Source organism: Clytia hemisphaerica, unplaced genomic scaffold (assembly GCF_902728285.1).
Source record: "Clytia hemisphaerica strain Z4C2 unplaced genomic scaffold, Clytia hemisphaerica genome assembly, whole genome shotgun sequence".
Lineage (NCBI taxonomy): Eukaryota > Metazoa > Cnidaria > Hydrozoa > Leptothecata > Clytiidae > Clytia > Clytia hemisphaerica.
This window is the reverse complement of record NW_027103835.1, coordinates 470,135-495,420: the sequence shown is the minus strand read 5'-3', so window position 1 is coordinate 495,420 and position 25,286 is coordinate 470,135. Positions and strand designations below refer to the sequence as shown.

The window sequence follows — 25,286 nt, the reverse complement described above, 5'->3', positions numbered from 1 at the left end:
AACTAGAAACCTCTATGGTGGAACGTCTTTTGTTACTTAGGCACTTTTTTATAAAATTTTTAGAATTTTTCATATTTCAGAGTTTTCTCAATTCTCTTATACATGCTTACTTTATTTACACACTGGCTTAAAACGGACCAAAGATCTATTTTTTATTAGCAAAATTTAAAACTTGAGGCTGGGGTTGTTCTTAATCTGTTCTTAGTTTTTTTCCGAGATCGAGCTTTGTGTTCTTATTAAAAAACGGTTACTTCTAGGCTTTATAGCAATGACAAAACTCAGTCGCAGATGTGTAAGGAATATCTAGCTCCATTTCTTTTTGAGATAGTGATGTTCACAGTAGAGTACTTAATGATAGATATGTTACGCAAAGACGCCCAAGTTATTCTAAGTCACGTGTGACCCTGCTTAGAAGCGTGACTAGATTATGTAAGGTTTCTGGGGCTGGAAATTTAGTTTTTGGTACAGAGGGACTCCCCAGCGTTTGGTGGGACACATGAATGAGCATTTTTTCAGCGCGTGAGTACGTGAATTGAGATATCCGGTTCCTGGCTCCCAACGCCTGGCGTGACACGTAAGTGAGCCTTCTTTGCTGTAAATAAGTGAATTTGATTTTTTTCAGCGCGTGAATACGTGAAGATATCAGCGTGCTCGTGAAAACAAGTTTTTGTCTGTGTGAATCAAGATCATCAATCTAGTAAATCCAGCGTGAACATGAAAAGTAAAATTATTGTCTATAACGCAAGACACCCCTGTCTCACAGGCCCGGAGAAACTTTTTTCCTCATTGGGGATAGAAATTCCTTTTAAAATCGCAATGGGGATGGAAATTATATTGTTTCAAGGTTAAAAATCCCAGTGGGGATGGTTTTTAAGTACAATTTTTAAACATTGTATATCGAATGGGGATCAAGTTAAAGTCAATTTCCCAGTGGGGCTGAAATTCCAGAGTCTTTTCCCACCGGGGACGGAATTTGCGGGTCTATGACAAGGAAATTCGAAAATAAACGACCTACATTTGTAAAGTTTCTCTTGCTCGCTTCATTTGCACACTCAAAGCGAATGAACTTTAACCCATGGTCACAAGTAATCAAATCAAAATATCATTTTTGGTAGTCATTTTTTCCAATAAAATTTTATAAAAATCTACAAAACGGTAATTAATATAAATCATATATTTTCTTTAATTGATCAGCAAAATTTGACCAACAGTCGTTTATTAAAGTCCATTTTCAAATTGGCTGTCAATAAAATTACAGCACATAAAAACTTTTGACAGAGTTTGAATAGACCTTATCGGAGTTTTTTTATTTTTCTAAAAAAGCGATGCATTGTGCTTTGGGATGGTTTCGGGAGTATTACAATAGAAATTTCTTAGGAATTCCTCGAGGGAATTCTATGCATCGCTTTTTAAAAAAATAAAAAACTCCGATAAGATCTATTAGATTGTGATTTATGCTCGTCGAAAACTGGATATTGTCTTAGGAAGACTTGAAAAGTGAACCGTATCTTTTAACAGAATGAATATTTCCTGAAACTTTTTTCCCAATGATGATCTTTTTATAAGATTGAAGATTTGCTGATACACGTTTTTTTTATAAGGCACCTTAACTTGGCTCCGAGCCTGAAGTTCCTTATTTTCCAGAGAGTTTCAGCCTTAAAGCCTTATTACTTGGTGGCTAAGTTTGCTAATTATGTAACTTCTGCCTCAAGTTCCTTATAAACGTGTTCCTTATTAAAAAAAAAAACGTGTATAAGAATTATAGCACTATTCAACCAGGACTTGATATTTACTTCTTCACTTTTTTTTAAAAGTTTATCACATTGTAAGATACTGCGCTCATAATTATCTTTTCAACGAGCACAGAGTCACAAATTCATCCAAATTTTATTAATAATTATCCCCATTTGTAAATTCACTGGCTGATAATTTGAGATGATTCCTATCATATTTTTAAAAACTATGACATCCGAAAAAAAGTACCATGTTGAAGGTTTCGTATTCACCGATCAGAATGCCACCATCTCTTTCCATCTTTCTAATCATAAACCAGGAATTTTTCTAAGCACTTTCTTATGTTCGTATACCGGCCAAAATACTCAATCCAAGATTCAGTTCAGTTCTGAAAGTACTAGGGAGCTTCTAAGCGCTCAGGCATTAGAAACTCAATCTAAATTTCTCAATCTAAAACGGACCCAGCTCAGAGAGAGTGCTTAGAAAAATCCCTGTAAACTGATCATTTTTTTCTTTCTATCAAAACAGATCCACTCAGAGAAGTAGAAGACTGGCCACAATCGCCATCAATGACATGAACATCACCAAGTGGCTTGCACCGTTCCTCGTTCCTGTGGAAAAGAAGACAACATTAAAGAAGAAAGGTAAGACATTTTTTTTTATACTTAAATCATTGCATATCAGGCACGTTTTATATCAAACTCATTTCATATAAGGCACGTTTTATATCAAACTCATTTTATATCAAACTCATTTTATATCAGGCACGTTTCATATCAAACTCATTTTATATCAGGCACGTTTTATATCAAACTCGTTTCATATAAGGCACGTTTTATATCAAACTCATTTCATATAAGGCATGTTTTATATCAAACTTATTTCATATAAGGCACGTTTAATACCAGCTGCGTTTAATATCATGCACGTATTTTATGTTAGGATGTATATAGCATGTTTATTGTTGTTTGATAAGAAGTAAGCCAGTGTGAAGATTTACAACAAGGTCTTTGAAGGAAATGATCAGTCCAAGAATTCACGCCCCTACCTTTCCCTGGATAATAGAAATTCGAATTTCTGTTGATGACGCGAAGACCACCCCCGCCACTACTTCTACCTCCGCCATTAGATTTTTTGGGCGCCCGGGTGGTCGTTGTCGTTGTGGTGGTCGTAGTAATGGAAAGAACGTCAAATTTAGGGTCATCCAACAACATTCGAATGTAGTAGCTGTATCTTTTGTTTGCACGAACAAGGTTCAGGGAATCATCACCGACGTCATTTAAGGTGATTCCCTTGATCTGTGAGATGACATCATTCTATTGGAAAAACACACATAGTTAGATACCGTTTGAATACTTGAATAATTGGAGATGTGCATAGCTCCTAGGGGTCACCTAAATTCTTAGGGGCCACCTAGAACCTACTTATAAGCCATGATCTGAGCAATGGTGTTCTAGATGTAAAGCCTCTTAGAGATTCTAAGATAATCAATTTTCAATGTAGTTCAACATAGTTGTAGGAATTGATCCAATCCTTCCATAAATCACAGAGATTGCGCTTTAAGGCTAATAAGCCTGACTAAACTTCCTCAACGTCAGCATACAAAAAATGTCATATCAATGAAATTATAAACTCTCTAACCTTTCTTAAGGCTTCTTGCACGTCTTGAGGTTGAATGAAATTCCTTTGTGATCCTTGGTCGCTACCTGAGAGCGTCAAGTACAAATCTGGTTGTTTACCTCTTAGCAGGGAGGTCCATTTGTTGAAATAGCTCACAAAGTCCTTTGAAGACAGATAGCAATTCTGGTGTGCGAAATCAACAAAAAACGCGTCAAAGCTATTAGTTGCGATGGTGATGGCGTCGTAAATAAAAGCCGCCCTGATGTCGAGGGTGTAACAATCGGGCGACACGGTTAGGACGTATTGTTTTGTGGCGTTTCTTTTGGTCATTAAGAAGCGCATGTTTTCGATGAAGTCGATGACGTAATCTTTTCTGCTGGCCACCAAGTGTAAGTTTAAACCATCCAATCTGACGCTGCGAAATGAGAAAGAGGTTTCTAAATCTTTGCGTAATAGTGAAGTTATGTAAATCGGTAAAATCACGACGACGAACAAAAAATTAACAGGCTAGAGAGTTTCAACCAATCAAATTTTCTATTTTCACAAGCCTATTACATTTTTCGTCCGTCGTCGTGATTATCCTCCTCCTTATAATCATTAGCGAGTTTATGTATTTGCACTTTTGAGGACGGTAGAGTGACTGAAGCGGTTTGGAAAAACCCGCAATTCCGCCCCGCAAAATCGAGGACGGTAAAAACCTTACCGTCTCCGTCGCTGAAAAACACACATACATAAACTCGCTATTGTTGCTCAAGCCAACTTGCAACTTAAATATACGCGGTTTGAGTTCCCTTAACTTTAACAGCAAGAAAGAGTGATCGTGCTCGAATTTGGAAAGTTTATGTAATAGAAAGACAAGTTAGCGTTGATTTCTCTCAGGGTTTTGAAACAATCCGTTTGAGTTATCGAAAGTAGTTTGAGGCAATCGAGTTATCGAATAGTTTAGAACTTTCGGGAGGTAAGGTTTGACGAGCGAGTGATTTTGAACTTGTAATTTTTTTGTTTTTTTACCTCCCGGGAGTTCGTATCTTTGGACTCTCATCACTCATAGGTATAGGGTCGGACAAGCCGGAAACTTAAGCATTTTCCAGCCTTATCGACCCTTTTTACACCGACGTTTATTGGCGTTATTTCTTTGTCGCTGTTGTAATAAGGGCTGTTGTAAGGGATTGGAATAGACCTTATCGAAGTTTTTGATTTTTCTAAAAAAGCGATGCATTGTGGGATTGTTTCGAGTGTATTACAATAGAAATCTCTTAAGAATTCCTCGAGGGAATTCTATTGTAATATACTCGAAACAATCCCACAATGCATGATCGCTTTTTCAGAAAAATCCTAAACTCCGACAAGGTCTATTAAATTAGAGCCGTGCTAAAAATAGAAAAAAACTTTGGCGTAATAAGAATCCGATAAGGGTAATTCACAACCTTACCTCCCGAACGTTCGTATCTTGGGACTCTCATCACCTCCAAAGAAGAGGTTCCACCACAAGAACGCGTCATCGTAAGCATGTTTTTTACTGTTCCAACCGATGTATTGGGATCCTGGTCCTCCAACGTTCAATAACATCTTTATTCCTTCAGAAATAGTAGAAAGTCAATGTCACTGAGCTTTTCTAGCTAGCGTCAATACCTAATGGACATCAAACAATGGTAATCTAAGTGAAAAATGATAATCTAAGTGAAAATGATTACAAAATACACTCCAATGTTCTTAAGTGTCACTGAACGTAAATACCAGGTGTGTCCGAGATAAGGCTTTTCCGTCTCCAAACTTTGAAGAAACCTTGCCTATATTGTTTGTTTGAAATACATTTCCGTTTAAGACAAAAAACTTTGCAACTTTGCTTTAAGCACTTTCTAGAAGTACAGTGGAACATCTAATTAGCGGACACCATTGGGGAAAGGGGTTAGTGTCCGCTAATTAGAAGTGTCCGCCTTTTAGAAACTTTTGATCTTGGAGCTCCAATTTTGAAATTAGGCCATCCCAGGGTGTCGAAAATACAAAATTGGGGTCTAAAGTACTTATCTGCAGACACTAGGCCATAGAAGAGCTCGAGTGACTGGCAAGAGGTTAAATCGAGGGGGTGGGTACGGACTTGAAGTACCAGTGATTTATGATTTCTTAGGCCCACTTAAATTCGTTGAATGGGTCAAGGGAAAACTAGAAATTTGTAGAAACAATAAATGAATAATTTGAATAATAAGACTAATAAGTGCTTGAAATAAAAATATCTAAAAACTTTTTTTTTTTAACGTCTGTGACCCGTTTGATATTCAATGTCCGCTAATTGAGGAGCTAAAATAGGGGTTTTGGCCATTTCGTGTGAAAAAATCTGTCCGCTAATCAGATGGTCCGCTAATTGAGTGTCCGCCTTTTAGAAACTTTTTTATGAGGATTTGACTAAGAAACGACCGGGAAAGATGAAATTGTCCGCTAATCAGAGGTGTCCGCCTTTTAGAGTGTCCGTTAATTAGAGGTTTTACTGTATTTCGATATCGAAACTTTGAGCTCGGACCAGCCGCTGTTTCTGAAATGTCACTTTTGTACAATATTGATGCTCTCTAGTTCGACGTTCTACTATTCGATACGCTCCATTATTCGATAATATTGAAAGTCGCCGTCAACAAGAAAATCATATAAACGACACTCTACCATACGATGAAAATCCAATTCCCCTTGAAAATCAAATTATTTGAGGGCGTCAACTGTATATTCATGATATACACCATTGCAATGTCTTCCGTTCCACCCAATAGCTGATTGGTTGAAAGTGACGTATTGACTGATTTTACGTCACTTCCAACCAATCAGCCATTGGTTCCGTGACGTAATGTCAGAAGACATTGCAGTGGTGCATATCATGAATAGAATATTTATTTGTAATACAAACCTTTGCGTTGGCAGTGTCGTATATGATCTTCTATCAATGGACATCTTTTGTACAAATTGTAGTTGTAATCCTCTGTCAGTAAAGGGTTGTTGTTGCAATGGTTGGCAAAGTTCAAAGATGGTAGACCGTCTGAGAGAAAAACGTATATGAATTTCCTCTTTAGAATTCTACTTTATTTTGAAATAATTAGTAAACTATTACTGAGGTTCGGCTGTCTCTCTGCCGTCGAAGCTTACTCTGTGTTCCCCTATTGACTTAGGAGAAGCCTAAAGTCAGCACTTTTTTAAACCATTTCTGAACTCTGAGGCTGGAATTGTCTTTAATCTGTTCCAAGGTTTCGCCAAAATTGAGCCTCGTAACCCCCGTGTCATAGACCCGCTGGAACTCTTACCCCACTGGAAGTTTAGGCCAGAATTTTGTCCCTGGTGGGATGAGAAATTCCCTACAATTTCAGCCCGACTGGGAAAATAATTTTGATTTTACCCCCGAAATTAAAAAATCAATGCAAAAAATTGCATTCCAAAAACCATCCCAATGAGTTTTTCAAGCTTAAAACAACAGAATTTCCCATCCCATTGGGATTTAGATAGAAAGTTTTATCCCGCTGTGGAAAAACAGGGGGTCTCCACCGGGGTTGTGAGACAGGGTTCTCCTCATGTTCTTCCATAAAATAACCCATACCTTTGTTTACCGCGTGGTCATTTTGTGAGAGTTGCATGAGGATGATGGTGTCATAAATATCCAAATCGCAATAATATTTCAACTCTTTCTCACTGCCCGATGAATTATCTCCCCAATATCCGACCAACTTCTTTCGACATGTTACCTCCATAATAATGGAAGACATGAGAAAGAGGTTAATGGCCTTCATCTTGTTTTTTGATGTTTTTACTATGAAAAAGAAATAAAAGGATTTTTATATCGCTTTGTGCAGTCAGAACGAACTTTGTTTGTTCTCGGGAGACAATTTTTGACTCAACCTAGCTAGAATAAAAAGACTACTTCAATTTCTTTTGTCTAACGTTAAATCAGATAGACGTTTTTTACATTCCAAAATTAAACAGTAGTTTTGGACAAACCCTAAGGTCCATTCGGGTTAAACTGCAAGCTCCAACTGCCAACTTGGAGCCAAGCCAATAGGCACCCTTTCTTCTCGCCACCAAGTGAAAGGGCGGAAGTTCGACATCTCTCAAAATTTTCAAAACCTCAATATCTATTTTCAAAGTCGTTAAGTTAACATCCAGGATGGAGATTACTATTTCTTCGTTCTTCTGGTCTACTCTACAGGGTGTCCGGAAAAAAAGTATCGAGTCGTACCACTTCTGTTGTAAAAACAATTATTGTGTTGATATATATTCATCGATCAAACATTTGGTCACCGATGTCAACCAATCAATGAACCAAGTCAATTTCAATGAAGCATCCACAATCGAAATTCGTCTATCCGGAAATGATCTCCTGGTCTTCTCCTGTATCTATCGCTCCCCTACGAACAATGACACGTCAGCTGAAAATAACAACAAGTTGAATCATCTTATCAAAGATATCGCATCAAACAACAAATACTCTCATAAATGCTTTGTCGGGGACTTTAACTTCCCGACAATCAATTGGAAAAATTGGACGACGCCACATCTCGAGGAAAGTAAAGAAGAAAAATTTCTTGAAGCCCTTCGCGACTCCTTTCTCCACCAAAGTGTAGACGAACCAACCAGATGCCGTGGGACTGACGACCCATCTCTAGTCGATCTCATTCTAACAGGTGAAGCTAACCAAGCTCTATGTCTAGAGTATCTCAGTCCTTTGTGTTTAAGCGATCATAGTTGCTTGACCTTCAGTATCAAATGTGATGCTGTATTGAAACCTAAATCAGAAAGATACAAGTACGAGGACGCAGACTTTGAAGCAATAAAACAAGATCTCAACTCTGATGATTGGTACAAGCAATTTCCCGAGATGGCTAATTCTAAGTCAACCGAGGAGCTTTGGCAGCTTTTCCGAAAGAAGATTTTGGATATACGAAACCGTTTTGTACCCATAAAGATCATCGGTGGTCAAAACTGGAAGAAGAAAGGTAAAATACCTATTGGAGTTCAACTTCGGAAAGAAATAGCAGAGAAGAGACGTCTCCATCGGAAATGGATGAAATCATCGCCCGAAGAAAAAGAATACAATCGAGCAAAATACACCCCTGTAAGAAACAGAGTGAACAAATTGATGAGACAAGCTCACAGGAACTACGAACAAAGAATTTGTGATAACGCAAAGACCAAACCGAAGATCTTCTGGTCACATGTGCGTAACAAGATGAAATCTTCTAGTACAGTTTCATCACTGCTTGAATCACCAAATGTCAAAACATTGTTAAAGCATGAAGATCACGAAAAAGCCAATATACTTCAACGACAGTTCTGCAGTGTATTCACAAAAGAACCAGTAGGTGAGCTTCCTTCATTTGAAAAGAGAACTGATTCATCCATCGGAGATATTCATATCTCTGAGGAGATGGTACAGAATCAATTGAAAGAGCTCAACCATAATAAGTCATTCGGTCCAGATGAAATACACCCTAGGATACTAGCGGAATTATCTGACTATCTGTCTCTACCCTTAGCTGTAATCATGAACAAATCTTTAGTTGAAGGCTCATTACCACGAGATTGGAAGGTGGCACATGTCACATCTATCTACAAAAACAAGGGACCTCAGAATTTGGCAGTCAATTATCGACCTGTTAGTTTGACATCGGTAGTGTGCAAATTAATGGATTCAATACTGAGGAAACACATCATGAAGCACCTTTCCGATCATAATCTTTTATCGAATAAACAATATGGCTTCATTAACAACCGTTCAACCGTGACACAGCTTTTGTACTATCTGGATAAATGTTATGAGAGCATCTCGAAAGGAAACGTTGTTGATAGTATCTACTTCGATTTTGCTAAGGCTTTCGACACTGTACCCCACCGTCGACTATGCCAGAAACTATCAGCATATGGCATCAACGGTTCAATCTTAAAATGGATAACGTCATTTCTAACAGGTTGAACACAATCAGTAAAAGTGAACCAGTCCTTCTCGACTACAGACCCTGTAGTGAGTGGTATTCCACAGGGTAGTGTACTGGGACCAATACTGTTCGTGCTATACATCAATGATCTTCCTGAAAAGGTCATCTCATTGATCCTACTGTTTGCTGATGATACCAAAATCTTCAAAGAAGTCAATTGCATCGAAGACTCTGTTTCCCTTCAGAATGATATAGACACACTTGTAGAATGGTCGAAAGACTGGCTATTACAATTCCATCCTGAAAAGTGTCACGTTCTGACGCTAGGAAAGTTTGGTAACATCAAACATGCTCATCCGTATTCCCTAGATGGACGCCAATTGGAACACGTCTTCGAAGAAAAAGATCTTGGAATCTTCATTGACTCAGAACTTACATTTGAAGAACACATTGCAAAGCAAGTCAAAAAAGCAAACGCGATACTTGGCATAATCAATCGAGGATTTGTAAACATGAGTACAAGTACATTTAAAACATTGTATTGTACGTTTGTTCGCCCGCATCTGGAGTACGCTCAGTCAGTATGGTCTCCGTTTCTACGTAAACATGTAAATCTGATTGAAGGAGTACAAAGACGGGCAACAAGACTTGTTCAAAAATGTCGTAATATATCTTATGAAGAACGATTGCGTGAATTAGATCTTCCTACGCTCGAGTTTAGAAGACACTTGTGACATGGTCCAACAAAGCACATCAACTATTACGAAAAAGATACCATCCCAAACAAGATAGCCCGTCGAACGCGACCAAACAGAAGGCACAACTTTGAGATGATTCCAAACTTTGGAAGCGATGGACTCCGTGGTGTACAAACGAATTCCTTCTTTTATCGAACTATACCAACCTGGAATAAATTGCCAAAAGATGTCGCTGAAGCAAAGACAGTCAAAGTCTTCAAAGAAAGACTCAACACTGCATGGAATAAACACCCGAAAAGATTCAACACAAGACAATTGTAAAATACGTTGTATAATCACGATCAGTTCCAGAGGCCCTCGTGCGCCTAGAACTTTGTTACATTATAATAATAATAATAATAATAAAATATTTTCTTACATTTTGTTAAACACACACAACAACCTTCTACTCAGAATCATGTTCGCACACAATACTTTTTTCCGGACACCCTGTACAGTTCAACCAACAACAGTCAACAACCTGAGTGCGCGTTTATTATTACTCTTTGCGAGCAACAACTGAAAAATAAAAACTTAAGCAGTTCTGTAACATTTTATCTTCTGTTCATATACTCTCACGAAAGCTCCAAATGTAAAGAAATAATAAAAACGAAATTTCCCAAAAGGAACTTGTATATATACAACATAAGAAAAAGGTATGACATCACTTGACTATAATTAAACCTTGCATTCATTTCATATACCTCTGTTCCGCATATGGAAACCATTCCGTTTTTCGAAATCATACTTGCCCTGTGTTTGTAAAACTTGAAGAAATTCTCTAAAAATAATTAATGATATTGTCTCAAATTAGCTCTAATTGGTTTGATTAGAGCTTACATTCTTGTTGACTTCTATATCGATTCGGATAGTAACTTTTTCAACACCCTTTCTCCCTCGACCTCGAGCGAGTTTATATATGGCATTTTTCCTATGACGGGGACGGTTAGTTTCTGATTTGTCTAGATCCTGACTGACGGTAAATCAGCACTTTTACCGTTTGCAGGCTCTAACTGCAGCGGGTTATTCCAAATCGTTTCAATTAATCTACCGTCCTCGAAAGGGTAGATACATAAACCTGCTAGTATCTCAGTTGGTGCAGAATAAAGGCCGGTCTCCACTTACGTACGCTTCGATCGCACTTTTTCGAGCAAGGCTTCCACGTTGATTAAAAGAAAAATGAAGCAACTTCATTGGCGGGATATGACGTAACGGTTGAAAAAGGTTGAAATGTGTTCAACTTTTCTTTCGAGGACGAGCTTCATTTTTATGACGTAATCTCTTTTCCAAGCAAAAAGAATTGAAGCCAAAGGTGCGATCGCAGCGCGCGAAAGTGGAGACCGGCCTTAACGCACAGATTCTTATTTAACGCTTCAAGATGTTTTGGACGTTAGTTGAACGTAAGATGAATGTTGTGGACCAGTCGAGATATCACAAGCAATAATGGTACTGTAGCGCAGGGTTCACCGCAAAGATTTAAAGATTTAGAGCAAGACCTCAGTTCTTCGAAATGGCTCTATCTTCATTTCAAGTCAATTTTAGGTCTTAAGTGAAAGTTTTGAATTATACGCTGGTTTGATATTAGATAATATGTTCTTAATTAAAATTCAAAATTCACTTCAAACTCTGAACATAGATGTATCTTACAAAAATCGAAAGGGTCAAGCTTACAACGCTGATTAAAGGACTAAAATATACCTACGTTATTTTCGTAATATTTACAAAGCTAGCTTTCAGTTGACACATAACCTTGTTTTTGGACGTTAGATGAACATGATATCCACTAGCACCTGAGATATATTTCTGGCCTGGTTTCTACAATACATACTTCCTTCATTAACTTTAACCGCAATATGACGGATTGATGGCACACGACAATTAATTAAAACGATATAGTTCACCCACCTTTCAACATGACATACCACTTAGTGTAGGGACCGCAATGATTTTTTCAAATTGTTTTTAGCGCATTGTAACCATGCTCATTGGAAAGAGCATCAAAAAAGAAAAAAAATGAGGGGTCATTCATCAAAATCGGCCAAGCCGTTCTCGAGATATGAAATTTTTTATCTCCTGAAAATGACCCTTTTATTGGAACGATTTTCGAGGATTTTTGTAAAAATCATGGTTAAATAGGTTTAAAAGTGAAAATCCGGGGGTTATGTCAAAAAATACATTTTTTGCAATAACTTTACTTCTATTAATGCTATAGCATTGAAACTTGGCACAAAGGTTCTCAAGACAAAGTTTTAATTTTTTATCAATTTTTTTTCTTCAAATTTTTCGTTTGCCGTACGAATGAATCGAAAATATCCTGTATGCCGGAGAGTTGGCAGATTGTCACTCTCCGTGGACTTTGAACTTTCGAATTGTAAACAAACACGCGCTCGACAATTCTGTAGAATTTCTCGAATACCAATAAACTTTGAGCCAAAAAAGACAGCAGAGCGCGGTGGAAAATGTTAATTTTTATTAACAAACAATATGTAAAAAAGGTTGAAATTTCATATTATCTTTGTCTTAATGCCGGGGAGGACAGCTAAAGCCCTCAAAAGTGGCTTTTTCCCAGAAAAAACTGAACAATTTTTTGTAGGATTTGATTGGGTCAATGAGACAAAAAAAACAAACAGCGCTGATCTCTTCCAGTTCCAAAAATGTATAACATCATGGGGGTTTGAGGACGCGCTCACCTGTCTAAATCAAATTTTCTGTTGGTAGGTCGTCTGCCATTCAAAATTTTACAAAATTGCTCATATTTTCATAAAAAATAAAGTTATGGCCACCAAACTTTTACAGGACATTTATTTAATGATAAGAATGCTTCTAAAACTTATCCCATGGTTATAGGTGGTCTAAAACCTAAAAACAACATTTTGGTCGATTCCAACCATTTTACCCCCGTCTTTCGCGGTCCCTACTTAGTGGTCTTACGTAACGCTTTTCGAAACTTTCCATATTTTTCTTTTTCTATACTAATACACTTATCAACCCTTAACGCTAGTTTAGACGGCCGACTTTCTGCCCTGCCTATTCTAATTTATCTAATTGGTCCTACTCGGCAAAGAAGTAGGTATTAAGTTAACAGCTGAAATCTTTGCTTGAAAAAGATTGAAAGAAGACATTCCAGTGATGTCAAAAGAGGCGGACAACGCATTGGCTTCCGACAGCCCACCTTCTGCCTACTTTAATTCACAATTAGAATAGGCTGGAAGAAAAGTGGACCGTCTAAACCAGGGGGGGGGTCGGTACTAAAATCTCAGACATTATAACATTTAGTGACGTGGTGGTACTGCAAAAAAGCTCAAAAATAATTTTAATACCATGTGCAGCCATGTGTACTAAAATACCAAAAAGGGTGGTCCCTTAAAGAAATTTTTGAAAAATCTTAGTATTTTGTTCTAAAATCAGCCAAAATGGAGCATTTTTTTAACAATTTTGGAAAAAATTTGATTTTTTTTTTCAGGAATTTTCGAAAAAATATTCAGAAATCTTTCAGAATTTTTCAAATTTTTAAAATATTTTTTAAAAATATTTTTATGTACAGTTCGGCACAGTTTAGTAATAAAATTATATTATTTTGCAGATTGATGCACTAAATTCGACTAGGTTTGTAACAATGGCCCCAATTTGGTAAATTTAAAGCCGTAAAAGGGCAAAAAATGGGTGGTATCTATGTTAAATTGCTCAAAAATAATTTTAGTACATGTGTACTAAAATAACATTTTCGAAAAATAGGTGGGGGTATGTCAAAAATTAGCGAAAATCCTTTTAGTACTCATGTATGTCTTACATTTTAGTACTGACCCCCCCCCCCTGTCTAAACTAGAGTTTAAAGGCTCGAGGGAGCTGGGTTAGAGCTTTTAAGAGAAGATTAAAGTCAAAATAAATGAAGTCGTTCAATTGCTGTTCGCGCAAACTATGACGTCGTTCCTTCGGTAAACTCTACCTAACCATTTGGGTCTTTTGATTGGTTAGTGTGTATTTGTTCTTGAGCATTGCTTCTCTTGTTGTTCTTGTCTCCTTTCCATTTCAAGATTGAAAATATTATTTTGTCCTTTTAAAAAACAAGCGTGCACATAATGATGTCAATGTTTTTCAATCATCTTTGCTTTTTATAGAGCATTAGTTCCATTTATACTGAGACGGAAAAATCGTCTGAGACGAGTAGTTTGTAAAATGTGATCTGTGGATTGGGTATTTATTTTATAAAAACTCGAAAACTCAAAAACTCGAAACCATCCCTTCACGCACGCGGACGTCTGTTTGTTTGTTCCACCCTAAGTAAAAAGATGCGTATTTTTATGTGTATGGTGTTATTTGTCAAAGTTTCCCATGTAGTATTGAAAATGAAATTTTAAAAATTCATAAAAAAAGAAGACAAAGCCCCCAAAAATTCCACTTTAACTAAAACTCCTTTTAAAGTACTCATAAAAGTACTTTAAAGTACCATGTTCGCACGTGACGGTTCCGTTTCGCTCCGAAACGGAATGAAGCCATTCTATTGGTTAGAAGTGACGTAACTAAAATTCCTTTTAAAGTACTCTAAAAGACTAAAAGTGCCAATATTCTTCCAAAGTTTGTCGATCACCGATATGGCGTAATGGTAGAGCTGATGCCATAACTTCGTTTATAGAAAACCTTACATAACCTGTTAATTAGAGGTCTGTGGTCGTCTCTTTTCACCACATCTTTTTATCTTCTTTTATTTCTGTAATAACAACACTGCTGGGTACGAATTTATTCCTCATAAGGCTGGGCTTTTACTCAACCTCATCAATATTTCAATACAGTCCTTACTCTCCGGTCGTTATTGTATCAAGGTTAGTTATTTTCGAACCCGTAATGGCAATAAGTACTAGAATAGCCCGCCAAGGTATAGATAAGGCTTAAGTGTTGGTATTTGGAAAATAATAAGTGTTGGAAAAATGTTCAAAGCTTTGTAAGATGATCTAATTTGAAGGGAAAAGCTGGAGTTTTTACAAGCTCTTATTTGATTTGGTTGGTCGTTAACCAGTAATAAAACAAATTTGTTACTTTTTCTAAAGAACGCGTCATCTCTATCACTTCAAATGACCAATTAGTGAAGTATCTTGTAAAAACTCCAGCTCATCCCAATTTGAAAGGGAGCTTGGAAATACTTCTTATTGTACTTTTTAATACCTCAAAATCAGATAAATTTGGACGAATCTGGCCATATATATCTCAACCCTTAACGACGATGGCTGGTGATGAATTTACATGAAAAAGTTTTTTTCCCGGTGCACGGCACTTTCCAAACTGACGGAACGAATTCCCGCTAAAGCTCTAATTACCCCCAAATTACCCCCGGACAGAGCAAATTTACCCCCCGGACAAGGCAAATTTTGATTTTTCGCTACCCTCCGGACAATATATCCTCCGACCCCCATGTACGGACATTTTCTGGAAGAGCCCATGTCTAACTATTTTCAACATCCGAAAAACTTAAAGTCAATTTATTGACGGTACGAAGGATTAACAAACGTGGACCGATAAATGTATACTAGGGACATTGAACCTCCAGCCTGACAGTGACTTAATTTTATTAAGCAAGTATCAAATGAAATGAATTGGGAATTAACGGAATCATGCTTGTACGCACGCGCACTTTATATTCGGATAGGGTATCTAAAGAAGGACAAAAAAGACTTTTTGTATGATTAAGGTTGTAATTTTTCGTGTGCAATAATTTCTGGTTATTAAGATGGTATTAACTATCAAAATTATGGCTAGATCCATTTCGTGTTCATTTGGAAGAGCCCTGTCGGTTGTCCTGCAGATTGTGGCATGAAATTTTGGTTGTAGCTGGGTGGTGGTCCAGGTGGTGGTCCAGGTGGCGGAGCAAACATTACGTTGTTGTTTGGCAGTGTTGTGAGAGGTGGTGCAAAGCCTGTCATGAGAAGAATGAAAATGTCATGTAGGGAGATTTTCCCAGGGGTATTAGTTTTGCGTTATGATGAATTTCTCCGACCTTTTGTCGTGTTTTGAAAAGAAAACATTTAAATCTTTTTAAACTGAACTAGACTGACTAGATTCTTTGACGGGAATTAAAAGGATACAACAAAGAGAGTACGGTCATAAAATACTTACTTGAGAAGAATTAAAATGTCATGTTGGGAGATTTTCCTAAGGGTACTAGAGTTGAACGTGGCGATGTCCGAGGCAAAAATTATTCCTTTTCGAGTTTTTTATGACCCTGAAAGAAATTTTCTCCAATAATTTGGTCTGTTTTGCCAGCATAAATTGTCCCTTTTTTTAATTTTCATTTTTTTAGTTAAGTTGGTATGCTCTAGAAAGTGTACAGGTTTTTGTGAACCTTGGGATTATTTTGCCTGAAATGAAGGATCCATCAAAGAGAGTATAATAGTAAACAACTTACCATCGGTGTTATATTGGTGAAAAGCTGGATTCATCATTGTATTGCCTTGTTGAAAGTGAGGTTGAACGCCTTGTTGAATTTGGTTAGTTATCTGTTGTCGTGCAACCGAATGTTTCTTGTAAACGTAACAAAATAAAACGAAGAAGAAGATGGCAATTAAAACCATTATACAAACGATGGCTATGGTGAACATTGGTGGCGCATCTCCTTCATCTTCACTCCTCCAGCCGTGCGCCATTACAATTAAAAGCCCATTTTTAAAGCCTTTCTTCTCGCTATAGATTACTTTTTGAACGTTCATAGCTTTTCACAATGCAAAGGAATCTTTCGAATTTCGAAGTTCGTGACGTCATTTGTCTTTGACCAACTCAAAAGTTAGATATCGAGGTCGATCTCTAAATAAGAACAATCCGGCCTCTAAATACTACCGAGTTTTTGTATGTGTGTTTTTCAACGACGGGGACGGTAAAGTTCTAATTTTTACTAGATCCTGACCAAATGAGGACGACGGTAAATCAGCACTTTTGCCGTCCTCGATTTAGCGGGTCAGAACTGCGGGTTATTCCAAATCGCTCCAGTCACTCTACTGTCCTCAAAAGTGCAAATACATAAACTCGCTACTAGCTATCCAGAACTCGATGATGTGTTAAGTGATTGTTTATGGTGGGCATTGCACTTTGGGATATCATTTATATAGGTTGCGTTTTTCGTAGGTTCCTTCGGACCTAAAGCGAGATGAGGAGAATGTTTTTTAAAGGTTTTGTTTTTACGTAAGTGTTCCCGTTTCATATCAGACACATATTTCATACCGGGATAGTGGCTGCCTATTGTTATATTATGCTGATATAAGCAAAAGAAAATTTTTTTTCCTCTTTCTGACCAATCTTGCTCCACATCCGTGTCAATCCAATGCGAAAAAGCTTGTAAATTAAAATTGATGAGTAAGCAAACGATATCACTCTTATTTAAAACAGAACCTTTAAAGTAGTTAAGTAATATTCGTGATAATCTTTCAAATAGTAGAGCAAAAGAATTAGTGTAACTGTGCAACAAAGAGTTAGATAAACAACAAACACAATAATGTAGACAACAAAATCGCTGGAGTTTATCTTGGTCGCGTTGCTCTAGTTATATGCGAAGCTGGCTTCTGGTGCTTTTTATTGTCGTCGTTTAGCCCCATTTGATTTTGGAGGTTCGTTGTAGCAGTTGTAATTAGTTTCGGCTCTTCAATCACAAGCCACCTAGACGGGGTGATATTGACAGCATGTTCGTGGTATAGTCTAAGGCGAATTCTAATGATAAAGAATAACCTCAAACACGCAAATTAGCAATCGGGTGGAAATTTGACCGTGCGGGCGAAAAATAGTCGGAGAGACTTAATAGTGAGGTTAAGTAAATTGGTAAAATCACGACGACGAACGAAAATGTAATAGGCTAGTGAGTTTCGACCAATCAAATTTCGTATTTTGACTAGCCTATTACATTTTTCGTCCGTCGTCGTGATTATCCTGGTATGCTTAACCTCAGTAATGTCTGTAAACACAGACTCTATTTTCCGCCGCGCAACATATTACGTTTTTAATATACAACCATGTTCGTAATATCATGATAATGTATTACACGGACGATAGCATCGTCTAGTTACGTTCTTGATGGTTGATGATATGACCGTCCGGCACGAAAGACTTTACTTTCGCCATTGATTATAGAAGTTTCGAAACCAGAGCTTCTCCAACAGCGCAATCTTTGAGGTTCTGTGTCAAATTTTGATTAAGAATTCCTTCAATCTTCAATTGTGTCAGTGTAATGTTAAAGAGAGTTGTTTGATTTTTTTTTTCCTTATTTTTTTTAGAAGTTATCTTGTGCTTTGGAATGGAAGTACAAAGGCTGTAATTCGGAACGTGCAACAATGTACCAATACTTCGAAAAACGTTGTTGTTTTTTTGTGGTTAAAAGCTTCAATACCGAAGCAAGTGGTCACTTATTATATTATACAGAAATTGAAACGATTTTTGAAATTTAATTTAAAAAAATAAAATTAAGATGATTTAAGATCTTAGTAATTTATAGTCAACAACCGTTTCAAAAATTTTAAATTGACTTCCTCTTGTCCTTTAGAGCCCCCTGGAAAGACACCAATTAATTTTATTATATTGATTGGGTTGTCGTAGCAAGAATAAAGCAAGATTCATTTTGGAAAGAATCTGTCGGGAACCCTAAAGAAGTAATCATGTGTGGTATTTTGATTTATTTCTTACAATTTGCTGATTAGTTTTTTTACTAATTATTTCTGACGTTAAGGACTTTAAGCTCGTGAAATGCTGGAATTATTCAAATACTGTTTTGGCCTTCTTATGTGTAAATGAATTAATGTCTTGTCTCACCTGTCCGGTGTATCTGAAAGATTCGAATAATAGAAGTTTGAACTATCGAAAACGCATTGTATTTCTGTTTTAGATTCAATGACGATAGTTTTCTCAATCGCTCGAAATAAGTTAGTTTCAAGATTGTAACGTTTAGTAAAGAAAGTTCATAAAATGTTCATCATAATCATTCGTTGAATATCCATGACTCATAATCAAATTCATCCTCCTCGCTTATGTCATCTTTTTTTTTCTCTACACGCTTTTTTTGGACCTACCCCGGTGGGGTGGAGGCCCTTTATAAATTAACCTTTGTCCTTTCGTCCGTTCGTTATTAGCTTTCCTCGTGATTGGCTCATTAGTTTTTTCAGATTTTTTGCACAAAGATGTGTAACTATAAACCCTCGAATGTGACGGAGCCCGATTTTCGAAAAACAATTTTTTTGGCCAAATTTGGGCCAAAAAACGGTTAAAGAACGGGTTTTTTGGACTTTGTGAAAAATTGAATCATTAACTTTTTCTGATTTTTTGCATGAAAGTAGGGTACCATCATAGGTAAAAGATGGCTCAAGTAGATTTTTTCAAAAAAAAATTTTTGGCTCAAAAAACGCATGTTTAGCTATAAGAATCACTATTGATAAGCATACATCAATGTTCTTAGCCAAATTACTCAATTTTTGATGAGATAGATGTTTTTTTACTCACGAAGTCTTGAATATGAAAGAATATTTCAAGAGCATGAAATTTTGGTTTTTAAACGTTTTTTTTTATAAGAAACAAACGACTAATTTTAATAGATCGTCACTATTTGTGTTCTGAATGATTGTTTAATGGTCAAGCTCACGTAGATATCAATTATATATGTGTTAAATGCATAACTAGGTCCATAAAAGTATCACTTGTTGAATAAGAATACACTTTATAAATGGAAATTGGCTACTCAAGCTAAGAATGCCATTTTTAGAGCATTTTCAATTAAAAATTGTCAATTACCCCCAAGTAAGGCTCACTCTTTTCACAAAAATGCCATTTTATGCTCGAGATGTATGTACTAAATGTTAAATCTAGTCTGAATTAGGATCCTAACTAAAGAATGCTGTAAGAATATTTTAGGATGATTTTCCCAAAAAAGTTAAGAATGTCCATGATGAAATGGATTTACACCATTCTTATAAAAAAAACCGTCTACTCTTTCAACAGGACCGAAACTTCTTTAGCTGTCATGGGCCCATGTTGATTGGGATTTCGCAGGTTAACAGATTTCTTTGGCTTATTCCGATTATTATGACAGGGATTGCGTAACGGAGTCGGTCGGGTTGAAGTAACCAATATTAGATTGACTAGGATTTCATTCATTAAAACTTTGCTTTGAAGAGAATCTTTGGATGAAAGTGACGCTAGCTATGACATGGTTACAATCAATTGTCTGAAATAAAAGTTCTCTGTTATTTCATACTTTGATTTACAAAATCTTACATTTTAAGTTTTTCAAAGTCTGCTTTATCTTGAATTTTAACTTTTCTCAGATTTTAATTGCAATCATCAGACTCACTAAAAAGTGGGCGGATATCATGTGTCCCCCGTAAATCACCGATTAAGCGCCCCGCTTGAATTAGCGCCCCGCTCGAATAAGCGCCCCCCATTTAGTTAAAATAGTTTTATAAGCGCCCCGCTCGAATAAGCGCCCCCCTTTGAATAAGCGCCCCCTCCAGGAAGGGGCGCTTATTCGAATTGGTGGCCTAGGCTAATTTCCGGGATAAGAATTTCTCTTCAGATGATTAACAGTCGAAAAAAATTAACTTGTTATTGAAGAAAATGAAGACGACGACAAAGATATTGTTATTGATTGAATAAGATATTGTCTTAAAAAGAAAAAAAAGATTAAGAATAAAATGATAGAAGTTTTCAATTGGATTTTTCTTTTATTCATCCTTTTTTGAAGTTAAGTTTAAGCAGATTCCGAATTTGTTGATATACGAATTTCTGAAATAAAAAAATAAGCGCTCCGCTAGAATAAGTGCCCCGCTTGAATAAGCGCCCCCCTCAGAGCCTGAAAAATTAAATAAGCGCCCGGGCGCTTAATCGGTGATTTACGGTATTTAATTTACTGTTAGATCTCTAGTACTGTTTATTTCTCTTTTAGTTATATATTTATTTTCCTATCCGAACTATTTTTCTTCTAATGTGATCAATTTTGTACGCAATGGTATTATCAAGATTTTCAGATTTTATAAATTTTTAAGAGATACTATTTTCAAGAAATTATATTGTAAACCATCCAAATAATTGATTTACTCTTTGATTCTTTTTCTGTAGAGAGGGTTAATCAAGAATTTTAACGAACTTAATACAAAGATTAGGAGTAGATTGGCATCATTAAGTTCCTGCCAAATTTGAATTATTGTATACAATCCCCCAATGTGTGCTATTAAACAGATTTTTTTCTTATGTAATAGAGTTTGTTGGCTAAAATATTCTCTATCCGCCAAATTTGCTTTTTCAAGGCATCCACCAAATTATTTCCTCTGAAAACCCTTCTTCGGCCATCGGCCAAATTAAATTCCCGCCAAAATTTCTTCCCATAAGGTATTTCGTGTTCGCAGAGAAGCTTTTGCAATACACCTTTTTCCTATTAGCAGATTCATGCAAAAGTCACGAAAAAACGTCGAGTAAAAAAACTTTTGATTGGCGGAGGCATGCAAAGATTACCTCATACTCTGGATGTTTTAAAAAATATGCTTGTATATGCAATATTTCAGCCAATCAGAGACTTTCTCGACGTTTTTCGTGACTTTTTTACATGAATCTGCTAATAGGAAATATGTGTACAGCACCTGACCCCGAGAATGCAGTAAACCCCGAGAATGTAGGTTTCTCATTTTTTAGCGTTGTAGCCCTAACGATAGATCAACTTAATAAAAAGTTGTATCAGAGCCTGCTGTTACATATTACTTATCATTTATAGACATCAAATTTAAACTTGAATTAGTTTTTTCCAGCGGAAATCTGAATCAAAGTTGATCGGATACAACCTGAATTGAGGCATTTTTTAAGTAAATCTTCTCTAAATCGAAATCTATTGGAATTAAGTTATGATGATAGGGTATTTTTTACTCCTAATGAACAAAGGAAATGGGAAAAATAGTCCATTTCAAGATTTATTGTTCTAAGTCAGATATTTTGACGAAAATGCTTGACCTCCTTTTTGGGGTTAGTTGACCTTCACTTTTGGGCCTTCATAATCCGACACAAAAAAGTTTGTCAAATTATGTAAAACTTATTTGTTGTACTTTCATAACATGAAAGTACTACCTGAGAGATGATTGATGTTGACATTTTGAGCTTTTTCGACGTATCCCAGACCCGCTGGGACCCCACCCCAATTAGAAAACTAGCCTAAGTTTGGAACAATAGAATTTCTATCCACATCGGGACTTTAGTAGAAATCTTTGTCCCCGTTGTGGGAAAAGTTCCAACGGGGCTATGAGGCAGGGGTATAGTTACATTATTCACATATTTTAACAAAAAATTTTCAACCTACAAAATAAAAACAACTTTCTTGTCTCTTCTTTTTGTCCTTCCTTTTACTTTTCCTCATTTGTAGCACGATGAAATTAATATCTTTGTTAAATTTTTGTCAGAGTATATTTCTAAAGTATAAATTTCTCTTAGAAATTAATAATTTCGGATGAATACTGAAATTCTGCTCTCAACAACCAAATCTTTTTACCTACATTCTGGGGGTTAAAAAGCGAAAAAATCCATTTTTCAGAATAACAAAATGCTCTTTAGAATATTGTTTTGGCACAAAATATTTCTAATATTTGCTGTTATAATTAATCCATTTGAAAAAATGTCAACATTTTACTATTACTAGATTTAAAGCCACAAAACCAAACCTACATTCTGGGGGTTATAACGAAAATGGGAGTCAACTTCAAGGACCAAAAAAATTAGCCTATCTATCAAAAGTAATGAAACTAACCCCTGGGAAAGGATTTTGGAGGTTCAAAATTTCATTGAAAACATTCATTGTTTTTACAAATTCAAATCTACATCTTTCAGGTCTAATTCAAATTTCACCTACATTCTCGGGGTCAGGTGCTGTATAGACCTTTTTAATAAATTACGTTACGAACATCACCTGCTTTTGAAATTTTTGCAATGGTGTTAACTCACGGCGGTTTTTATTAAAACTACCTCATCCTATTCATGAAAGAATCATTTAATGGGTCTCAAGAGACATAATCACCATGGTTATTGTATGAATACGAGGCAAGTGATGTTCGTGACGCTGAAAAGGTCTATTACTACCTATCGAGTCTTCGCCCATTTGATTTTTAAGGCAATTCTCATTCAAAGAAAGAAGCACTAAGGTGAGACCAATAAATCGTTAACAAAATATGGGTCGGTCGGTCGGTAAAATAAAAATAAATTTTTCATTTATCAAGGTTGGTAAAGTACCGAAAATGTTTTACAGGATTCAAAAATTCATTCTTTATTTTTTATCTTCGATGAAGATCATAATAAAATCTTAGTGTATGGAATGCTTGATTTTCTAAATTTTTCAATTTCTTGAATTAATTTTCAGTTTTATTCAAATTTAATTCTTGGGTAAAATATATTGTAGTGGAAATTCAATATTATTATTTTTTTGATTTTAGCAAAAATAGGGTCGGTCGGGCCCGTAGAACAACAAATTAAATTGGTCTCGCCTAATCTAACCGAAATTTACATTTCGAGACATTTTTACGTTCTCAACAAAGCAGGGGAACAACATCATTAAGTTGAATTGCTAAAGGAGGCAACCAAAATAAAGCTACGATATTTCCGTCGCAAAGCCCGACGTGGTATCCAACCTTTTGATAATGACAAAGTACGAGAATCTTTTGTTATGGGACATATTAGGTAGTGTTGTAATATTCCACTCCGGATTATCTTTTTAACGAGGACAAAATCGCTCTTAATTCAAATTATATCAAAAGTTAATGAGGTTTGAAAAAACACTGTCAGCTAATTTGAAATAGACTTTAGAGCCACTTTTGGCTTTTAGCTTTTTGATATAATCATAATGGATGGCGTCAGTGGCGGACTCCAGTTTTTGGCTTTGATTGAGGTGGTAACAAATCCACACAATCCTTTTTTAGAGAAAAACAGAAAGAAAACCATCATCAGATGACACAATTTTCTTTCAAATTTGCTGGGAGATTTTCATGTTTTTATTATAGTTTCATAAATTTTTATTGGCTTTTAGAATATATTTCATTGTTTTTATATAATTTTTGAAAACGAAGGTGAAAAAATTTCAAGAAAGGTATGATACACACGGCAAGGCAGAATGAGTGAGAATACAAACATCGTTCATTTTTTTGAAAAAAATTCTTCGTCGAAAATATTATTTCCAATAGAATGGAAAATATGAAAATGAAAAAGAAAACCGAAGAATACAAAATGAAAATGAAATCTTTTTATATAAATTTTTCTACAAAAAGACAAAATATTTACGCTACCTAAATATACGAAAAATGAATGAAGGCCACAGACTTATGGGTATAATGCCCCTGAGTATTTCAAAATTATTTCTCAAGGCCTGGAATAATAACGGGAAAAATTTCAAAATTCTACCTTAAGGGAAGAAATTTTCGCGAGAAGAAATTTTCGCGGAATTTAATTTCGCGAATTTGGGCGTAATTCGCGAAATTAAATTCCGCGAAACACACCAAAATGGCTAAACCGCGAAATCAAATTCCGCGAAACACGAATATTCTCACAATTAAAAAAAATCACCCCTAAAATTGGTCTTTTTAGGTCAAAATAGGGCTTTTCGTAGACAAATAATTCCCTCAACCCCGAAATTAAATTCCGTGAAACCTTTGAAATCGACTCATTCGCGAAATTAAATTCCGCGAAAATTTCTTCTCGCGAAAATTTCTTCCCTTAAGGTAATCAGGGACGTATCAACTGTACCATGTCTTCTTGCAAACGACATTCAAGAAAAGTTTATCAGAAATGAAAAATACTGAAAATCTGAAAAATTTAAATTGCTGAGAAGATTGTAAAAAATATTTTTACAGTGGAATCTCTATAACTCGAACACGTACGGTGAACGCAGACATGTTGTTTCTTTTTATAAGCATACAAAGGCTCAGATTTGCAGATTCTCTTAACATAACATGAGCATATATGCCGGCCTGAAATATTTTTCAAGTCATCAAGTATATTTTTCAAGTCATTTTTTTCTGATCAAAAAGGTTTAAAAGTGGTCTTAAACAAAAAGACATTCCAGTGATAGTCACATTCCACTACTTCCAAAATCTGAACGCTGTTTGAATCAAATGTTTACAAAATTTCTGAGATTTTACAAAACTTGGTTCGGGGTGAATTATAAACATAATTCATAAGCATGCACGAGCCTGGCCAAGGGGCAGACACTACTTTAGGCGTACAAACTTTCGCAAGCAGAAACTTTCGCGAGGTCGAAAAATCGCGAAATCTACGACATTTACTTTCGCGAATTTGACAAAAAAAA

General features: G+C 36.1%; 2 protein-coding genes across 2 annotated transcripts; both read right to left on the bottom strand.

Annotated features, from left to right (window-relative positions):
* Window positions 1-2,672: 2,672 nt before the first annotated feature.
* LOC136807057 (uncharacterized) lies at window positions 2,673-7,134 on the bottom strand. Its single transcript, XM_067063626.1, has 5 exons — window positions 6,929-7,134; window positions 6,248-6,376; window positions 4,787-4,931; window positions 3,376-3,769; window positions 2,673-3,050 (listed from the first exon to the last, which is right to left on the bottom strand). The coding sequence occupies exons 1-5, from the start codon at window positions 7,116-7,118 to the stop codon at window positions 2,673-2,675; spliced, it is 1,236 nt and encodes a 411-aa protein (XP_066919727.1). The 5' UTR covers window positions 7,119-7,134.
* Window positions 7,135-15,675: 8,541 nt separating this feature from the next.
* On the bottom strand, window positions 15,676-16,656 carry LOC136807045 (uncharacterized). The gene is made up of 2 exons (XM_067063614.1): window positions 16,395-16,656; window positions 15,676-15,905 (listed from the first exon to the last, which is right to left on the bottom strand). The coding sequence occupies exons 1-2, from the start codon at window positions 16,630-16,632 to the stop codon at window positions 15,745-15,747; spliced, it is 399 nt and encodes a 132-aa protein (XP_066919715.1). The 5' UTR covers window positions 16,633-16,656; the 3' UTR covers window positions 15,676-15,744.
* Between the last annotated feature and the right edge of the window lie 8,630 nt (window positions 16,657-25,286).